The 22,121-nt window shown below is 36.7% G+C and overlaps 1 protein-coding gene across 1 annotated transcript; it reads right to left on the reverse strand.

The window, feature by feature from the left end:
* Positions 1 to 15,264: 15,264 nt before the first annotated feature.
* On the reverse strand, positions 15,265 to 20,186 carry LOC105784741 (uncharacterized). The gene is made up of 7 exons (XM_012610684.2): positions 19,713 to 20,186; positions 16,860 to 18,911; positions 16,721 to 16,772; positions 16,370 to 16,518; positions 15,995 to 16,081; positions 15,739 to 15,867; positions 15,265 to 15,594 (listed from the first exon to the last, which is right to left on the reverse strand). The coding sequence occupies exons 1-7, from the start codon at positions 19,782 to 19,784 to the stop codon at positions 15,502 to 15,504; spliced, it is 2,634 nt and encodes an 877-aa protein (XP_012466138.1). The 5' UTR covers positions 19,785 to 20,186; the 3' UTR covers positions 15,265 to 15,501.
* Positions 20,187 to 22,121: the final 1,935 nt, after the last annotated feature.

Consider the following 22,121-nt stretch of genomic DNA (forward strand, 5'->3'; position numbering starts at 1 on the left):
TGCTTTTCAAAAATGATAACAGGGCAGCGTCTACACAAGTCCCAATTAACATGGAGTTGTTTCAAAGGAGAAGACTCGACTTTAACTCAATGATTCTAGATCGAATTCTAGTATTTTGGATAGCAAGTAAGGTGAGTTTTTAAGTTTTGGAAGATGCTTTCTTGATACCTAAGAACACGAAAACAACAAGTATAATAATTAAAACAAAATTGAATAACAAGATAAATAAAGAAAACAAAAACAAAAGGTGAGAGATGGAATAGATAAGCCGATGGAGATGAATAGAAAAATAAGTCTTCGATTGAATCATTCGAAAAAGATTTTTCGACAAACTCAATCAATGGCTCTAACTAACCTTCCAAGAACGAATTCTTAATAACCTAGAGCTTGAAGAACTTTTCCAAAATCTTGAACAAGATTAAGTAAAAAAAATCTTTTTAAATAGAATCTTTTTAAATAGAAACTATGAAATAACCTAAAAGACAAAGACAATTAATATAGTTGTTATTCTATCAAAAAATAGTGACAATTTATTTACAAGAATAATTTTATTTTCTGAAAAGCTCAAAGTTTTTTGTTCCCATAGAGAAAAATTAACTTTCCCACTGAAAGTTAGTAAAAATTTTCATTTTGTGTGTTTGGTTTGTTTTGATTGAGCCTACACTCAAAGCAATTCGAGATTTAAAGATAGCGAAGAAGATCATTTGGTAGAAAGTCGAGAAATGACTTAAACTACCTCGCACGAAGCACATGTAATAATTTAGTTTATGGTTTATTACTATAAATAACACATAAAATTTTGAACTTTCAATGTGCCTAAAAACACTATTCAACATTCTCTAGCTCTTTTAGTGCTAATATGGCTACACATCAAATTTCTTCATCAGTTCAAAATCAGGTGCATGCTCACTCTCAAAAACTTGTAGCTCTCCATCCCAGACAATTCTAGATGTCTAGTGGTTCTTAGATTGCCAAAACAGTTCTCATGAGGCCAACGCATGTCTATATCAGCCTACTTCCTTTGCGGAGAATCAGTTCTTGGTGCATGACACTAACATGTGTGACAATCAAAAGATGATAGTTGCTTCTTCGTGCCAACTAATGGTTGTCACTCCATTTGGTATCTGGATTCAAGAGCTACAGCTCATTTTACAAGTGATGCAACCAAACTGCTAGCACTCAGTATAATAGTACAGGTAAAGTTGTGGTAGCAAATGGTTCTCCCTTGTGTATTTGTTGAAGCCATGGCCTGCAGTGCAACAGAGAACCAACTGCAGCAAACTGATCAAAGACCAGCAGCAGCAAATTGTACAATTTGAACTGCCACACTATTTTGAAGTGAAGCAATGAAGCTGGTTCAGTTGGAAGATCACATTTTAGATGTTTTGTTCCTATGGAACTTTGTTCAATTCTTTTGTGTTTTGACAGCAAAGTCAGTAGGATGTTTTGATTGATTTACTTTGATGTAATAGCTGGTATGCCAGCTTTCTTTTGTAAGCAAGTTGCTATATTTTTAGTATGTATTAAGTAAGGGCAGTTAAATTAGTAGGTAACTGTCATTTTGTTTGTAACTCACTTATATTCAAAAATTTGAATGAAATTTTAAGATGACTTTCAGTTACAAATTTCTTTGCTGAGTTCTTTCTCTTGTTTTTCTTTTGTTTTCATTTTGTTTTACTTTTCTTTTGTGTGCAAAGTTCCAACAAATGGTATCGAGAGCTTTCAGTCTTTGAGGGCCTTGGTTGTACACTGTCACTAAGCAAATTGTGTTTGAAACAAAAGAAGTAAAGGTTTTTTTACTTGCTAAAAAGGAGTTTTACACCACCCCCTCCACCTGTCTTTGCTGGAGAAAATTACAACATCTGGGCAGTGAAAATGAGAACATACCTGTAGGCACACGATCTGTGGAATGTTGTTCTCAATGATACTGAGCCACCACCACTAAGAGCCAACCCGACCATAGCCCAAATCAGGCAGCACAATGAAGACTTTTCCAAGAAGTACAAGGCTATGTCGTGCCTTCAAAGTGGAGTCTCTATTGTTATTTTCACAAGAATAATGGCTTGTGACACTCCAAAGCAGGCCTGGGATAAACTCAAGGAGGAGTTTCAAGGGTCTGACAAGACCAGGCAACAGTAGCTGATCAACATGAGGAGAGATTTTGAAAACCTCAAGATGAAGGACTCAGAAACTATCAAGCAGTATGCTGACAGAATTATGGCTACTGTCAACAATATAAGGCTGCTTAGGAAAGAGTTTAGTGATCAAAGAGTGGTTGAGAAGGTCATAACAACCTTGCCAGAGAAATATGAAGCAAAAATTTCTTCTCTAGAAGATTCAAGGGATTTGTCAACGATCCCTTTGACAGAGCTTATAAATGCTCTTTATGCTCAAGAGCAGAGAAGGGCAAATAGGCAGGAGGACCACTATGAAGGAGCTTTTCAGGCTAGAGGCAGAGAAAGCTCAAGTACAAACTTAAATTCTGAAGGCAAGAAGCCTTGGACTGAGAAGAAAAAGAAAGAATCTGTCAAAAAGAAGTTCCCACCTTGTGTCCATTGCAAAAAGACTACTCATATTGAGAAATACTGCTGGTACAGACCAGACATTCAATGCAGAGCCTGCAAGCAATTTGGCAACATTGAAAAAGTCTATAAGAGCAAATCAAAAGCACAATCACAGTTTCAAAGCCAAGCTCAAGTTGCAGAAGAGGTTGAAACACCAGAAGAGCATGTTTTTTCAGCATCATGCTTTGCAAGCTCAAGCAAAGTTAGTAAAATATGGCTGATTGACAGTGGATGTACCCACCACATGGCTTCTGAAAGGAGTATATTCAAGGAGCTTGACACCACATTTAAGTCCAAAGTCAGAATTGGCAATAGTGAGCTGCTGGAGGCAAAAGGCAAAGGCAAAGCCTTAATAAGCACTAAGTCAGGTACTAAAACCATTTCAGAGGTTCTCTATGTACCTGAAATTGACCAAAACTTGCTAAGTGTTGGCCAGCTATTGGAGAAAGGCTACTCTTTGATTTTTGAAGGCAAGAACTGTCTGATTAAAAATGCTGCTGGTGAAGTATTGACCATGGTGGCTATGCAAGACAGGACCTTCATTATAGATGTGAATCGGCTTCAGGCTAGGGCATATGCATCTCAGTCTGATGAGACAGACTTGTGGCACAGAAGGATGGGGCATGTGAACTATAATTCACTGAGTATGATGCATAAAATGGATTTAGCTAGTAACATGTCCAAGATCGAGCCAAAGGATGTTGTGTGTGAGGTCTGCCAGCTAGGCAAACAGACCAGATTACCTTTTCTTGTCAATAAAGCATGGAGAGCACAGGGAAAGCTTCAGCTTGTTCATACAGACATCTGTGGACCAATGAAGACTACCTCCTTAAATGGCAGCAGGTACTTTGTACTCTTCATTGATGATTATTCAAGGTTCTGTTGGGTGAATTTTTTGAAGCATAAGTCAGATGTTTATGACTCTTTCTGCAAATTTAAAGCCTTGGTTGAAAACCAAGTAAATGGCAAACTGAAATGTTTGAGGTCTGACAATGGTTCTGAGTATGTATCTCAGAATTTTCCAAAATTATGTGAAGATGCTGGAATCCAACACCAATTGACTACTGTGTACACACCATAGCAAAATGGTGTTTGTGAAAGAAAAAACAGAATAGTCTTTGATATGGCTAGGTGTCTGCTATTTGAGGCTAAAATGCCTAACATTTTTTGGGCTGAAGCTGTGAACACAGTTGTTTATTTGTTGAATCGACTACCAACTAATGCAGTTAAGGGTAAAACACCCTTTGAAGCCTGGTTTGGACAAAAACCATTTGTTTCATATTTGAAGGTATTTGGCTGTCTATGTTATGTGTTGGTACCTGAGGAGAAAAGAACCAAGTTGGACAGGAGGTCCATGCCAGGGGTGTTTGTTGGCTACAGCAATGTGAAGAAAGGATATAGAGTTTTTGATCCACTGACCAAGAAGGTTGTAGTGAGCAGAGATGTAAAGTTCAGTGAAGAAAATAGCTGGAAATGGGATGGAATTGAAGCAGATTTTCCTGAGGGAGAACAGATTGATGTTGATCTGCAACAAGTTGAGAATGAAAGAGTAACTGGAAATGGTTATGATGATGAACCTGTTCGAGGCACCAGGATATTAGCAAACATCTATGAAAGATGTGCAGTAACCTTGGTAGAACCTTCATGTTTTGATGAAGCTGCAAGAGAAAGATGCTGGCAAGATGCTATGGAAGCTAAATTCAGAATGATTCAGAAGAATGATACTTGGGAGCTTGTCAACAGACCTAAAAATAGTAAAATCATAGGTGTGAAATGGGTCTATAGAATCAAGAACAATGCAGATGGCTCTCTTAATAGACATAAAGCCAGATTGGTTGTTAAAAGGTATAGTCAGTAGCAAGGGGTTGATTTTTCTGAAACCTTTGCACCTGTTGCAAGGTTGGATACTATCAGGTTGCTGCTTGCTTTGGCAGATCAAAAGCACTAGAAGGTGCATCATTTAGATGTTAAGTCAGCCTTTCTAAATGGCTTTCTTAATGAAGAAATATTCATTGAGCAACCTGAGGGTTTTAAGGTCACTAGTGAAGAACAGAAGGTTTACAAATTGAAAAAGGCCTTATATGGCCTAAAGCAGGCTCCAAGAGCCTGGTATGAGAGGATTGATGGCTATTTAGCAAGGCTCGGGTTCACAAAGAGTGTCAGTGAGCCTACACTCTATGTTAAAAAGGATCAGAAGGAAACCCTTTTAATTGTTTCCTTGTATGTAGATGATCTGCTGGTCATTGGCTGCAAAGATGAACTTATTTAAGACTTCAAGAAGTAGATGCAACATGTCTTTGAGATGACTGACCTTGGTCTGATGACCTACTTTCTTGGCATGAAGATAAAACAAGAAAGTGATGGTATTTTCATAAGTCAGCAGACATTTGCTTCCAGGGTGCTTGAAAAATTTTGCATGATGAAATGCAAATCAATAACTACAACTGTTGCATCGGGGGAGAAGTTGTCAAGTACTAGTGAGCATGATCGAGTAGATGAGAAAGCATACAGAAGCTTAATTGGTTGCTTGCTTTATTTGACAGCAACTAGACCAGACATTGTCTATGCTGTTAGTCTACTTTCAAGGTTTATGCATTGCAGCAATATGGCACACCTAAAAGCAGCAAAAAGGGTGTTAAGGTATGTTAAAGGAACTATCGATGCTGGTGTGAAATTTTGGAGAACAAAGGAGCTGAAACTTGTTGGCTACTCTGATAGTGATTGGGCAGGGTCAGTTGATGATATGAGGAGTACTTCAGGTTACTTCTTTACTCTAGGCTCGAGTGTTTTTAGTTGGAGTTCAAAGAAACAACAAACTGTTGCACAATCCACAACAGAGGTGGGCTGCAGCAGTAGTAAATCAAGCCATTTGGCTTAGGAAGATTTTGGATGATTTGAATGAAAATCAAGCTCAGCCTACTGAGATTAGGGTGGATAATCAATCAGCTGTGGCCATAGCCAAAAATCCAGTCTTCCATGGTAAGACTAAACACTTCAAAATTAAATTCCATTTTGTTAGAGAAGCTGAGCAATCAAGGGAGGTTAGCTTAGTTCATTGCAGTTTAGAAACTCAGTTAGCTGACATTTTAACTAAGCCATTGGGAGCCAACCGATTTAATGCTTTGAAGGAAAGGATTGGTGTTTGTTGCATACAGTCCAAGGAGGAGTGTTGAAGCCATGGCCGGCAATGCAACAGAGAACCAACTGCAGCAAACTGATCAAAGACCAGCAGCAGCAAATTGTACAATTTGAACTGCCACACTGTTTTGAAGTGAAGCAATGAAGCTGGTTCGGTTGGAAGATCACATTTTAGATGTTGTGTTCCTATGGAACTTTGTTCGATTCTTTTGTGTTTTGACAGCAAAGTCAGTAGGATGTTTTGATTGATTTACTTTGATGTAATAGCTGGTATGCCAGCTTTCTTTTGTAAGCAAGTTGCTATAATTTTAGTATGTATTAAGTAAGGGCAGTTAAATTAGTAGGTAACTGTCATTTTGTTTGTAACTCACTTATATTCAAAAATTTGAATGAAATTTTAAGATGACTTTCAGTTATAAATTTCTTTGCTGAGTTCTTTCTCTTGTTTTCTTTTGTTTTCATTTTGTTTTACTTTTCTTTTGTGTGCAAAGTTCCAATAGTATTTCTAGCACTAGTCAAAGTTCTTTAATCTCGAAGTCTAGATTGTTGCTTTTGAAGAATTTATTCGTACCAGGAATAACTAAGAATCTAATTTTTGTTTCTAAATTCACTAAGGGTAATGGTGTTTACTTGGAGTTTCACCCCACAAGGTGTTTTGTTAAAGATTCTCAATCTCATCGGGTTCACTTACAAAGCATTGAATAGGGAGGCCTTTACAATCTAGCTGCTGATTCTTACGTTTTGGCAAGGAAAAAATTTCAGTGTTGCACAAGAATAGTTCGGCCCGAGAATGTTTCTAATTCTAGTGTTGTCAAGTCAGAAGTCTGTTTACATGATCTTTTGCACTTGAGACTTGGATACCCCTCTTTTGATGTAATGTCCAAAGTCTTGCAATCATGTAATCTCAATATTCCAAAGAAAAAAAATCTCTCTATTTCTGCTGCTTGTCAAATGGGAAAGAGCCATAGGTTGCCCTTTCAAACATTTGATACTATATATACTACTCCTTTACATTTGGTTGAGTCTGACCTTTGGGGCCCTGCACCAGTTTTCTCCAATGGGTGTCGATATTATATCTCATTTGTTGATGCATATTCGAGATATACTTCAATTTATCTACTTAAGGAAAAGTCTGATGCCATTCTTGCTTTTCAACTTTTTATAAAAACAAGCTGAGTTGAAATTTGACACTAAACTTAAGGGGTTTCAAACAGATTGGGGTGGAGAATTTAGAAATTGTTCTCAGTTGCTGGTGAATCAAGGCATTAAACATAGGCTGGCATGTCCTCACACCTCTTAGCAGAGTGATTTGGTTGAAAGAAAACATCTTCAAATAGTAGAACTTGGTCTCACCTTGTTAGCTCAGGCTTCTGTTCCACTTGTTTACTTTGTCAGTTCACCACCACCGTAATCTCCTTCTGCGGTTGCTGCTCCATCAAGTTCAGTGGCGTCTACAATAGTTTTTGTAAATAATCATCTCATGGTTACAAGGGTAAAGGAAGGTATTTTCAAACCATAGGCATACTTGACAAAGGGTCTTGGTGACCAGGTGCCCAAGGATGTTCATGAGGCCTTAGTACACACACCCTCTTTGGAAGAAAGCTGTTGAAGAAGAAATTTTAGCTTTAATTAATCAAGGCATATCGAGCTTAATTGATTTACCTATTCATCGAACTCCAATTGGATGTAAATGGGTGTTTAAGGTTAAAAAGAATGTCGATGGTAATGTAGCTCATTACAGGGCTCGACTAGTTGCCAAGGGGTACTCTCAAACCCCTGGGTAGGATTTTAAAGAAATTTAGGATTAATTTACCTATAAAGGCCCATTTCCAAGTATATTAACGGAGATGGGTCAATTTCTGCATTATTTACCGAAAATGGCCGATTTTTACAAAAATGCGTCCACTTAAGAGTGTTTTAGGGTGAAATTTCAACAAAATGCGCCTCTGGGAGAGCGATTTTGCCATGTCAGCACAAAACGCGCTAACGTGGACGCGCTTTGCTGACGTGGCAAAATCGCTCCCCCAGGGGCTCGTTTTGCTCCGTATTTTTTTCCCCAACAGCTATTTTATTTTTGACCGTTAGGGGGTCCAACGGTCAGAAAAAGGTATAACCCCCCTCTTATTATTTCCACAATATTTCTTCAAATTTTGGCAAAAAAATCTCAAATTTCTCCCTAAATTTCTCAAAGCTCTTAAATTTCTCCTTAAATTTCTCAAAGCTCTCTTTAATTAATATTTTCCTTTTAATTTTTTTCTAAATTAGTATTTTTTTAATTTCAAAAATATTTGATTGTCTGAGCAATGGCTGGGGAATTAATTCGTCTCGATCATAAATATATCTCTGTCAAACAAATGAAAATGGTAAGGGTTAATTTTAATTTTTGCATACTATTTAGAGGTGCTCATGGTAGGCCGGGTTGGTTCTGCCGGCCAGAAAAAATTCCACCGGGTCCTAGGCAGGGCTTACTTACGAAATATGGGCTTAGAATTTTGCCCAGTGCCCGCCGAGAAAAATCATAAGCAGGGCAAGCCAATTTACTACTTTTTTAAATAAATACCAAAAATTATTTTAAAATTAAAATAAAATTAAAAATTTATTTTAAAATATTTTAAAATTAAAAAAATTAAAAAGTATTTTAAAAAATTTAAAATTTAAAAATTTAATAAAAGTATTTTAAAAGTATTTTAAAATTAAAAAAATAAAAAATAATAAAAATATTTATTGAGCACCTCTAATACTATTTAATATTTTTTTTATTTATGTAATTTTAATTAATTTGTATTTTATAATTTTTTATAACAGTCTGTAAATTGGGTGTTACAATGTTATATTCGTAATATGTTTGGTCCTCCATCATCATTGATAGAAAATTACTTGAGAGAAGCAGGTTTTTGGCACGTGGCCACTATAGGCCGGGGGTGCAAGTTGGACTCAAAAATCATTAGCGTGTTAATAGAGAGGTGGAGACCCGAGATGCACACATTCCATCTTCCACGCGGAGAGTGTACTTTCACTTTGGAGGACGTGCAGTTACAGTTAGGATTGCTGGTGGATGGGTCCGCACTCACAGGTCTATTCAATCTGCTGATTGGGGAGTCGTATGCTACGATCTTTTGGGTGCGATTCTGGATAATATTTACGGAGGTCAGATTGAGATGGGCTGGTTACAAGACATATTCCTAGAGCCGGGGAATGATTCGACTGAAGTAGAAAGAATACGATATGCTCGGGCATACATCTTTGAGATGATTGGAGGTTATTTGATGTCGGACTTGTCACAAAACCTCGTACATCTGAGGTGGCTGTTAAAACTCGTTGATTTTAGAGCAGCTGGCGAATTTAGTTAGGGGCTTACCGTGTTGGCAACATTGTATCACGAGATGTGCGAGGCGACGCCACCATATAAAGCCAAAATCGGAGGTTACTTATCACTACTACAATCATAGGCTCGGTTTCGATTTCCATTTTTACATCCTCAAGTGAACCACCCATATACATTCCTACTCATAACGAGGTAAAATTTTTATTTGTTTTTACAATTATTACATAGATTTAAAATAAAATTGTATGCTGAAAATTTATTTAATTAGGTGGAACCATTCGGCGAGTTATGTTGGAATACCTTCCGCTCTTTAAGATATACGGCTTCTATTAGACCAACGGTCGGAAGCAAAAGTAAGTATTAAATAAAATATATATACATAAAATAGTCGTTTCATATTTAGTATTTAGTATTTAGTATTTAGTATTATGTATATAACTAATATTTTTATCACGTTCATATAGTTTCAATGGACACTATACAAGGATCCGACAATTCGGGCAGTAATTTTGGATGAATTCTTTCAAAATCTAAACATTTGGCATGTTAAGGTCCTAGTGGTCAACTATGTTACTGTCGAGATGCACGAGACGGATAGAGTGTTGTGGCAATTTGAATTTCGACAACCGATTCTCGAGGCACCTGAAGCGCTCAATGATGAGCACAAAATTGACTTACGGCAAACGAATATGAATTGGTCAGAATTCTTCTCAGAATATATCAAAATTGGGAAAAATCAGTATGATCATATATCTACTCGTGAACCGATCATCGTTCCAAAGTTAGCATACACGCCGGATTACATGTCATGGTTTAAGATCCATAGCAAGTCATATTTGCTGTCAGAAGAGCAGAAGCGTCAGCAAATCTGTGTCAAAAGGGAACGACTAAGCCCTTTAACTCCAAGGAGAAGGGATGACGGCACGAGCTCATCAACAATGGCCACACAATCATCGAGCCCAACGCCTCAACCGACGACACCCACACCATCCCCTTCAGATTATGCCAGGTGCGTATCCTAGCCCTTATATGTATTCTAACCCTTATATGTTTCCTTTTCCCAGTCCTATGCCAGGTTGGAATGCATGGCCTGGTGTATCTCATTTCCCAATAACTCCGGCTCAACCCCTTGATATATAGGCTATCGTCGCCGGAGGGATCAACGAGGCACTTTCTGGGAGCTCATCTCATTACCAATCCTCATCGCGTTATGGGATTCAAACACCTCCATCGTGGGTGATGCAAACACCTCCACATTCTTTATTCTATCAAGGTGGGTCATCCTCCCAACACCCACAACCGGAGCAACCATAACCCCCGCCGAAAGCTAAACTAAGGAGGAATCCAGCGGGTAATTATCGACCACCCCCATGTGGCACTGATTCCGACCGGCACATACATTGATTTTTTAATATATTTGTACAAACTATTTTTATATTGTTTCATTTAATAAAAGTTATTTTTAATATTTTAATAGTAAATTATTTTTATATTTTAAATAAAATAGAAGTTCTTTTGAATAAGGCAATAGAAATAATGCAACATAGTTTCATTATAGCAATTATCAACTATTTCAGTTTGGACATGATCGAATTATATGACCTGGGTTCCTACACCATCTGCACAACTTCTATTGGTTCGTTCTTTCTCGGATATCCATATTATTACGTATTCTACTCGAGCAAGATCGACCTTTAGTTTGTGACGCAATTCTCTATCCGGTAACAACTTAAACGAAGTAAGCGATACAGACGGTCACTTACGTTCATTTGGGACCGGTAGGAATATGTGTCTCCACACATTGTACATGTATACTATTTTGTACACTTTGTTGACATATCTCATGGGATCCAAACGGAGATTCTAACAAACTGCAATTACATGAGCGCATGGATAACGAAGTGCGTCAAACGCCCCACAGTCGCAAGTCTTATTTCTTAGGTGTACACGGTATTGTCTGCCGGTAATACATTGGTTCGGTCTATCAAACTCCGTCACACGAAACCATAGGTTTTCGTGATCGTGACATACTGTGTGCATGGTGTTGACCCGCGCCTTTGCCTTGTTAATTTCTTGCAATACCTTCCGGAACCATACATGGCCTCCCTGCATTTGGCCTTTATAATTGCTGGTTGCTTTGGAAATAGTGCTGCCAAATCTCTCGCTCAACCGAGGTTATCGGTAAATGACGCGTTCCTTTTAGAACAGAATTTATGCATTCAGTCAAGTTTATGGTCATATGACCATATCATGGGCCACTGCTGTCGTATGCTTGTGTCCACTGTTCGAAAGGTATGTTACAGAGGTAGTCTGCGGTAAGAGGGTGTGCACCTTAATTGGCTACGAATATTGGCAATTAAGACCGACAGAAGTCTTGAGATTCGCCTTCAACATCGGTAGTATTAAGCTAGCTATCATACCTGAATCCATCTTAGGATGATCTTATAAAACACCTGTCAACGAAGCACGTTAAATAATGCAACATTAAGTAATAACATTATTATTCAAAAACCCTAAACACCCAGTGATACTATACCGGCAACACAGGTATGTGGACCTTTATACATTTTTGTCTCCCAAAAGCCTGTCTTTTTCTTAAAAGAAGTCATGATTTTCCATGAACATGTACCGTCTTACACTGCACACTTGGCCTCAAACTTCTCGAATTTGGATTTAACCACGTTGTAGTTAACCCCGTGATTGATGCTATATTGTTTCAATGCACCAAGAAAACTATCCTTATTGGAAAACTCCTTATCAACTTCCAATTCAACTGAATCCAATGGTGAACTTGTACGGTCACGCCTTCTGTATGGTAGATCTTGAAAGTCCAACGTATCATCTGTCAATATATTGACATTATGCATGTAGGCTGGAGGCGAGTACGCCCTGAATCATGGATCTTTTTCTTCTTCATCTAAACCCCCTTCAACATCTTCAAGTTCAGATGGAGCAGGCTCCGGTTCAGAAAATAATGCAACTTCTGCACCATCGGCGCCAGGCTCTCGAGATGGATCCTCATCAGACTCGTTATCCAACCTACCATCATTTGCAACATACGAGGTTCCCTCGCCAGTGGACGTCATAGGGAGTACGTCATCCCTTCTTATGGACGTTTTGTAACGTCCCCAATCAGATGTGGATTGCCAACCACTAGAAATTGATGTCATTCTCCAATACGTATTTCTAGTATCGAACATCAACCCACAGATGTGCATGTCTCATTCACTAACTGAGTGTCGTGCAAGAGTTGTGTATTCCATACTACCACCAAACACAGGCGCTTCTGTGTTCTGCCTCCCACAACGGAGTACCGAGTAGGGGTCGTATATTCCTCTCGAACAACAGTAGATGTTGAAGTCACAAATGTTTCATTTGGCGATGAAAATTGTACATATAACTCAAGACAAGGTGATCCACTAGCGAGATGAGTTTGCACCATCACCTCAAAGTTACGACCACTTTTGATATCAAATGAGTCATATGTCACAGGATCAATCGAAGCACAAAATCGATACTTAATAGAATAAACCCTCATTGGCGTCGTTCTGAAGATTTTGCACCTAATTCTTTTATGAAATTCTATCAAATCTATAGTTTAGTTAAAAACCAGTCGCGTTGTGTTCTCCGATAAAAAAACAACGCCGTTCTCGATGTCACGGACCTCACCATCATAGTAAATAACAGCACTAATACATTCACTCATCTTCAATTTCTATTATGCTTAGCCTCTTTAATTTTTCTTGCTGTAACTTATGCAACCTGAGAATGAAATTTGGCTCATTTATAGCCTAAGGCCAAAAATGAACTATTGTAGAAAAAGAGCATCGACGTGGGAGCTTTTTTCATCAGTTTTGCTGACAGTGCATCCTGCTTGAATCGTTTTTGACACTATTTTCTCATAATCGTTTTCTCAAAATTAATTTTTCAAGAACTATTGTAGAAAAAGAGCGTCCACGTGAGAGCTTTTTTCAGTTATTTTGCTAACAGTGCATCCTACTTGAAGCATTTTTCACACTATTTATTCAGAAACGCCTTCTCAAAATTATTTTTCAGGAACTACTGTAGAAAAAGAGTGTCCAAGTGGGAGCTTTTTTCAATAATTTTGCTGACAGTGCATCCTACTTGAAGTGTTTTTCACACTATTTGTTCAGAACAGTATTCTCAAAATTATTTTTTCAGGAACTACTGTAGAAAAAAAAATAAAATCCTTATTATCAATATAATTTTTCCTAAACCCTAAACTCTAAACCCTAAATCTAAACACAATATTTTTTTTAAAAAAACTAAACCCTAATTTAATTAATTTTTAAAAAAGAACACTAAATCTTTCTTTATTTTTTAAAATTCCTAAAACCCAGAATCTTAAATTATTTTAACAAAACCCTAAACCCTACAAACCTAAGCATAAATTATTTTAAAAAACCCTAACCCTAAAAACCCTAAACCAAAAACTCTAGGGACTAAACATGCAAAAAGCCCTAACCTAGAAAAAATCGGAGCAAAACGCGCTCCTAGGGGAGCAATTTTGCCACATCAGACAAGCGCGTCCATGTTAGTGCGTTTGGTGCTGACATGGCAAAATCGCTCTCCCAAGGGCGTGTTTTGTTGAAATTTCACCCTAAAACGCTCCTACGTGAACGCGTTTTGCCAAAATCGGCCATTTTCGATAAATAATGCAGAAATTGGCCCATTTCTGTAAATATACTTAGAAATGGGCCTTTATAGGTAAATTAGTCGAAATTTAGTCTTGTTGTTAAAGATACTACTATTGGAGTAGTGCTCGCACTTGTTTTGACAAATCATTGAAGATTAAGACAAGTGGACTTCAATAATGCCGTTCTCAATGGAGATTTGAAGGAGGAAGTCTACATGAATCAGCCTCGTAGTTTTGAACAGGTTGGTGAAGGTCACAATCAGCCGGTGTTTAGGCCCTGGGCTTCGTTTGAGAAATTGAAATTTTACTTGAGGGAACTTGGTTTTGTGTATTCTAAAGCTGATGTAGCCTTGTTCATTTGTGTAGTAGAGGGTAAAAGGATCTATTTATTGGTCTATGTAGATGACATAGTGATAATGGGAGATGACATAACTGAAGTTGATAAATTGGTCATATAGCTAAACAAAAGGTTTTCATTAAAGGACCTAGGAGACTTGAATTTTAATCTTAGTGTAGAGACTCACAAGGTTGGTGAAAATGTTATTTTGAACCAAAAGAAGTATATCCAAGAGGTACCACAAGTTGTTGCGATGGCAAATTGCAAGCCTTTAGCCACACCTACGGTTGGCACCTAAGTTAGAAGCATCCGCAAGCTATTTTCTTCTTAAACCTTCTCAGTACAGGAGCGCAGTTGGCAAGCTTCAGTATCTTTGTGCCACAAGGCCAGACATTATGTTTGCGGTGAGCAAAGCAAGTTAGTTTATGCATCAGCTTATGGATGGTCATTGGCATGCACTTTAGAGGATACTTAGATATTTCAGAGGCACAATTAACTATAGGATTCTATTCAAAGCAACAAAAAACATGAGTCTTGTTGCCTTTGTTGATGGGGACTGGGGGAGCAGTCTTGAAGACAGGCGCTCGACCTTGGGTCGTGGTATTCTTGGTGGAAATCCAATCTCTTGGAGCTCCAAAAAGCAACCTGATGTTGCTTCGTCTACAGCAGATTCTTGTTGGAAGAGTTGGCAATTAAAATTCCCTACATGCCAGTTGTCTGGTGTGACAAAACCAGTGCAGTAGCGATGTCTGAAATCCAGCTCTTCATGCCAAGTCCAAGCATGTGGAGCTTCGTTGGCATTTTATGTGAAAACATGTAGCAACTCAAAATGGAAGTGAATTACGTACCTACGCAGGAGCAAGTGGCTACATCTTTGACCCAGCCTTTGATTGGTAGATTTTTTGTGTATTTCGAGAGGAAACATGGTGTTTGTTTCAGTTAGTTTTTTTAAGACCAATGGGGAATGTTAGTGCAAGCTGGTTCAATCAATATCAGTTGGGTTAGTTATACAATATTAATCAGCTGAGAGTTTGTTGAAAGGATTTAATTAGTTTTTCACAGTTGCATTATTTTCTCTGAATATTTTCTCGAGTTTTTCATAGTTTGATCCATCCCATCTGAGGTGATTATATAATCATTTCTCGTCAGGAAGAGACGCGAGTGGCAAGAAGCAGAGACCAATAGAGAGAAAAAAGTAATCAATGTTCTTTTAGGGCTTTTCGTGCAAAAAACAATCATGATATGATGAATATAAAATATTTTAAAATTTATATAAATATTTAAAGCACAAATACAGAAACACAAGGTCTAACGAATCTGTAAAAGAGAAACTAGGACTCTTATTGAATATCAATGGATTACAATTTTTCTTTTTTCTCAAACTTGTTTTTAATTACAAAAAAGGATTTGTTGCCATTGCCCCCTATTCTTAATCCCGTCTTCCCCACAAAACACTAAGACTGTCCTCAAATCGTCCTTTTCAGCATGGGCCTCCCGACTTCCTCAACTTACTATTCAAATACTGCTTCACGCATGTTTGATTTGTCTCGAAGATGAATGGCATTCCCCTTATCTGCAAATAAAAACCACCATTTACAGCTTAAAACTTCTCAAAATGTTCATATCCCAACCCGAATATGAAAACAACTGCATGCATGTCACTGTCCAATACCCATTACCACATAATTCATGAAAAACAATATCATCAAAACAGTACCTCAATCAAACAACCCGAATCAAGGCTCAGGCTCTGTCCAGGACCTATTTCCTTGTTATTTATCGATACCGAACACTTGCCGAGATTTTTAAGATGGAATGATCCATCGTCTTCCAAGTTGAAAATTGCCTAAAGACATGAGAGGAAGCATAGAAAATTAGTATGGCAGCTTATTATACAACAACGAATTACTTCTCATGTATTACTACTATCTTCTCTATAATCCATGAATTTATCAAGTCATGGCATAGCGCACCTGCCGCCTTGACACTTTATTAGCACACCCTTCTCTTCCCAAGTCAATGTCAACAACAAAATCTTCTGTTGTTCTACCCAGTAATATCTGCGAAATCAAAATTATAATGTATTACTGAAATTTTCTTTCATCAATTTTCATTTACTCGCCTCGGAACAAAAACCCTAAAACTGCTACTAGCTTCAGATACTGATAAGCAGTTTAGAAAGCATGGTTTTCTTACTGGACTTTATTATGTGTACAATTGAGAAACCATTTACTTCAAAGATTAACAAAATATCATTCAAATCATAAAGGCAACATTGAGGAGAACGGTAAAAAAGTATGGATATGGTACAAAAGCTTAAAAATAAGGACTTCTTAGTTGTAGAATACCTCAGGTTTCTTAATATAATGTTTGGAATGGCGGCCATACAAAATGGCAAAAGCTCCATGGGATGCAATGGCCCTTTGCATGTAAGAATGGGAAACCTGCTCCAGCCTAATAATTGCTTTTTTATAGTCCTCATGCTGATATCTAGCAACTGCACAGAAAGTAAAAATTATCTTGCAATTCTAGAAAACAGATTCAAATACAAAAAATTAGAACCCAGAAGGGGTGGAGACCGGGAAGAAAAATAACACTTTTTTTTCTCTCTTCAGTAACTGCAGATATTACCAAACTACTACAGCAGGGCCTAATAGATAAAAGTTAGCAATTTAAAATTTATTCAGTCAACATACTACCTTCCTGATCCCACAAATCTTGGTCATCAGGATCCAAGTCCATATCAAGGATCTGTTCATAAAGCATAAAAGAACATGAATAGCAGACAATAATGATGACTGTAATAAAAGTGACGACCAGTGGGAGTTCAAGACATACCATTGCCTCAATATCTGAGAAATAAGGAACATCATCATCACTTTCAATCATTAACTCTTCTAGATCTGGAGGTGGATGATCAATAACTGGTTCTGGAGAAATAATATCCATGGGCCCCACCTCTGCACTAGTGGCTTGGTGATCTTTAATCTTTTCTAGAGCATCCACTTCTTGTTTAATGGCAAAAGAATACAAACTATTGTGGTTATCAGAACAAAGACCAGGTTTCTCTCGTAAAGAATCAGCAGAAGTATGACCTAAATGCTTTCCCGATATTATACTTTCACTCCTTTCCTTCAGCAGTGTCGGTTGGAGAGTGCCTTCAGTGATATTTTTGGAATTAGTTTGAGGTGAAACATTGGCTAGAAAACCATCGGTTTTAGGTGCTACACATGAAGAATCCTTGCATTTAACTCTGCAATTGTTAACTGGATGAAGTTGACCCATTTCTGGTACCATTTGTGATTCTTTCGTTTGAGAGACTCCAATAGATTGCCCAGGATCTCTTTGATCTCTCTGAACCAGAAAGGGACCTCCATCAGTTTTCTGACCCCCAGAAAAATCTTTAAAAGATGCAGATAATGGATTGCCAGCTTCTTTGAAAACGTGTTGTGTTGAGGAAACAACCGATGGGCACAGCTGTTTGGAGAACACATCTTCATTGCAAGGAATTTCTGGGTCCTCAGTATTTAATGTGCAACAAATGATACCATTAGTCAGTTCAGGGAACTGACAATTTGAAGTTAATACAGAAGAAAGCATCAAGGCCTCTGAATCACAAGAAACAGGCCCATCTGCTGCAGAAGATCCTGCAACTTCATCCAATTCACCAAGACATGAAGACGCATTTGCGAGATTATCTTGAGCTTCCGATGCCATAGCTTCAGTTACATCAGGCATTTGATCTTGATCACAGTTATTAGGTGAACTTGCCAAAAATGAGCTCAGGCCATCAAAGTAAGACTTACCAATCACATCTTTCGCATCAACATCCATGAAAAAGGGTTCATCATTCATAAGGGTGTTAGTAATTTCCACCAAATAACCTTCTGTATCAGCTGTTTGATGTCCCATTTCTGCACATGGCATGTCAGGTTCCAACTTAGAATCAGTAGTAACATCATGCTCTGCTGCATGATCACTCTTAGTATCGATGTCACCAGGAAGTGCATATACATCTCCCTGCATATCTTTTTCCTCATGACCGTCAGTGGGAATAGCAGATGCAGACAAGCCTTCATCAGTTCCCCATATAGACAATCCACAATCCATAACTGGTGAGTTGAAGACCTGGTTGCCCTCAAACTCAGAGCAGATATTCTCTGGATCATTGTTAATTTGATCGAAAGTAGATGAAGGTTTTACCATTAAATCATTAGCGGAAAACAAGCTGCTTACAGGCAATTCCTTAGATCCATGCAATTCCTCAATGCCAGACCCACTCTCTAGAAGAAACTGATTCTCTCTGAGCATATGAGGAATTTCCTTATGTAGATTAACTGGCTCTACAGGAAAACTACTATCATCTGGATTATGATTAGTAGTCTGAAAGCCATCTGTTGTGCACTCATCCCCCACTCCAGCACCATCATCAGCTAACATTTGCGGAAAAGAACAACTCATTATATTCATATTTGTTTCTTGAACTCCAAACTGATCTGAAATTGGATTGCCAAGCATGCAGTTTCCAGGTAGAGGCTCATCTTCAAGCCCAACATAGTTGCCATCATTAGGTGCGATAAGGAAACTCAGGTCCATCGTGTTAAAAGGCTCATTGCAAATTCTTTTGCGCAATGCATAGTAACAGCTACGGACACTCTCAGACTTTCTCTTTCCACCCAAACTTTTGTTATCTTTTGAATTTCCTGTTCTGCCAAATTTCAAAGACAAGGAAGAAGCAGAACGCTCAAACTCGATTATGCGAGAAGAAGCCTCCTCGGAAACAACTGGATCATAAAGGAGAGAATGCCATCGATCTTGCAGTTCTCTAACGGTGAATTTCCTAGAGAACTGCACTGCACCCTTAGCAAGAGATTCCAAAGAAGCACCAGCCTGCAAAAGGATACAAAGAAATAGACTGAAACAGGGTTCAATAAAGTAGAAACACAGTTCATAGGACGATAAGAAAAACAAAACAAAAACTGAAGTAGAGTGAGGTGATAATGTCATGCTAAATGCACAATTTGGATCCCATTTTCCTGTTGATATTCATGCACTCTTTGCAAATAAGGGCACTACCAGACCAACCATAGTAATGTCATTTCATGTTTTAGAAAAACTACTTGCATCCATGAATAGAAACACTTTGGCACAGCGCAAACCATGTTTATTAGTAATATTTCTACATCGCATTCTCACAAGCAATCTAACTACTGACAAATTTTGGCATTATGCAATAGTATTCCTCTGAAACAACAACAACAGGAGGATAATCTTATGAATATCCTAACTTTATAAACATAATGCAAGAATCGTATAACTTTTTTTTAATACAACCAACTTATATTGCAATGAATCCACGCTTTAACACAGTAAACCCAGAATTTGAAGACTAGAACAGTGGCAGTGCCATACATCCAAAAGACTAAGAAGGACGCGTAAATAAGCTCAGCAACTCTAATAATTAAAACAAGGAAATAGAAGGGGCGAGAAATTTAAAAGAAAAAAAAGGCATTATTTTCTAGCTACTAGAAAAACAAAGAAGACTTCAAGTTGACAGCAAATACGAACAGAAGAAAAGTCGAATTGAGACCACAAGTAAAACCAATTCCTGAAACAAGTATGAAAAAGACCCAATCTTTATTTTATTCCTTTTCTTAAAAACCAATGAAGGAGAAAAGAAAAGGCAAGTACCTCAATAGCGTTCTTCAAAAGAAGGTCATCTTCAGGTATCCAAGTGGAAAGGACTGGAGCCAAAGCCCCCATCTATTTTGGAGCACAACCAAGCAAGAAGGAGCCGCCTTTCAACCCCTCCCCCCTTTTCTTTATATTCGTTTTACAACTTTGTCTTCCCACGATTTCTGTCTGGCGAAGCGTCGGTTTGGGTCTCTCCAAGTGTGTGAACCATGAAAACGAAAAACAAAAGAACAAAAAAGAGTGTGTGGGAGGGAATTTTAAGAGGAAACCTAGAACTAAAAACTGAAAGCAGGGGGATGGTGGGGTTGTACTGTCGAAAGTGGGGGACAAATTAGATTTGATGATTTCACGAATTTTCAATCAAATCGGAGTGTGGTAATGCCAACCAAAAGTTAACTACAAATAAAAGCCCCCCCTGTTTCTTTTTTTTGGGGTAGAACTTGGCTTCTTTACCTTCACTAACCCTTTCTCTCGCTATCTCACGGTAATTCTTCAGGTGACTGCACCCGTATTGGCTGTTGGTTGCGGCGCCGCGTAATCGGTTTTGACCGTTGACTAAACCGTCTATCACGTACCTTCAAAGTGGTATAGATTTTGATTACGGTAAATTTTAGGTTTTTTTAATTTATTTTAGATTTAACTTAGTTTAGGGCATACATCATTTTTAACTATAACAGTAATTACATTGATTGAAATTACTTCATTTATGTTTGATATCAAAGTGTATATATATTGATAATCAATGATAATGATTTATCGTTTTAAGTGTAATCTGAGTTCGAGTTATACTAATCATGTTATTATTAGAATTTTGACTCTCCTTTTGTAATTCACCAAAGAAATAACAAATCTTGAGGCTAAGTTTCAAGAGTCTAGTAAAATTTTTAAAGTTTAATGAGAATTTTTTAAAAATTGGGGTTTAATTTTTTTATGAATTTTAAAAAGAATTAAAATAACTTATTTAAAAATTTCAAAAAATTTAAAAATATAATGAGAATTTTAAAAATTTGAGGTAGTCTAATTGAATTTTTCTAAAACTTCAAGGAAAATGAAATTTTTCAAAATTTTGAGAGACTCTAATTAATATTTTTTTATTTCAAGGAAAGTGGTAGCGTATGATATATAGACATGCGAGTTTGAACTTGCATTGTATAAAAAAATTGTCTACATCATTTGGATTTTAAGTGATCAACTTATTTTAGATTTGAGTCATTCAAATTTAATATCGGATTATTTGGGTTTAATATTTGAGTTATTTAGGTTAAATAATTTTTTCAAATTATTTCAATTTAATCATTCAATTTTAACGGTCAAATCATTTAGGTTCAGTCATTTTAAATTCAAGTTATTCATATTTGTTATTGAGACTTTTATTATTATTATTAAGTTAATTTCTTAATTTTAAAATAAAATTAGTTAATAATTATTAACAAAATGTTGTTAATTATTAACACACCCTTTATTATAATTTTTAAAATAAAGAATCATATAATTACATAGAAGGCAATAATATAAAAATTATAAGCAATACTATAAAAAATAAAATAAATTAATAGAATAAAAACTTCATATATATAAAAGGAAAGGACTATAATCATATAGAACTAATATGACTCCCTACCACGGTTGGGTCAATTAATTTTAACTAATTGATAGCAAGATAAATTCGTATTTTTAATATATTTATTTTAGTTAATTATCCGATAAAATATTATTAAATTTGAGTTTTTCTTATCAGGATTGAAGTTGGTGTGTTGAATTCAAACTTTTACAAGAATGGGCTAAATTGGAACAAGAAAAGCAAAGAGGATGGCTTGATTGAAAGATTGAAGATTTAAATATGGTTGGATAAAGATTGAAGGGTTGAAGATTTAAAAAAAAAGTGACTGGATAAAAATTGAAGGATTTTTTTTTATTTTTAAAACTCTTTAATTAATTAAAATTTAATCTCTAGTTTAAATTAATTTTTAAATTTTTAATTTATTTAGTGGTGATATTTTAAAAAAATCTAGCTAAATTTTAGCATTAGAAATATGTATAAATAATTAGTGGCTGCAGCTAATTAAACACACACTTGACCTTTGGCATTTAATAAATTCTTTATTTTTCTCCCCTTCCTCTGTCTCTGCGTCTTTTATTGAGTTGTATCATTTTTTTTCTTTTACTTTCAACCTTTAGGGTACGTTTGGTTCACTGTAATTGAATAGAGCTGTAATTGAATAGAGTTGTAATGGAATAAAGCTGTAATCAGTAATTCAATTGTTTGGTTGAATGGAATGGAATAGAACTATAATAGTATTCTTGTGTTTGGTTGAATAGAATGATCTTATAATAGCATAAGAAAAAAAAACTAAAATGACTAGAATACCCTTAGCAAAATTTTGTTTAGATAGATGATTATTGTTA

This window comes from Gossypium raimondii, chromosome 1, assembly GCF_025698545.1.
Source record: "Gossypium raimondii isolate GPD5lz chromosome 1, ASM2569854v1, whole genome shotgun sequence".
In the NCBI taxonomy this organism is placed as follows: Eukaryota; Viridiplantae; Streptophyta; class Magnoliopsida; order Malvales; family Malvaceae; genus Gossypium; species Gossypium raimondii.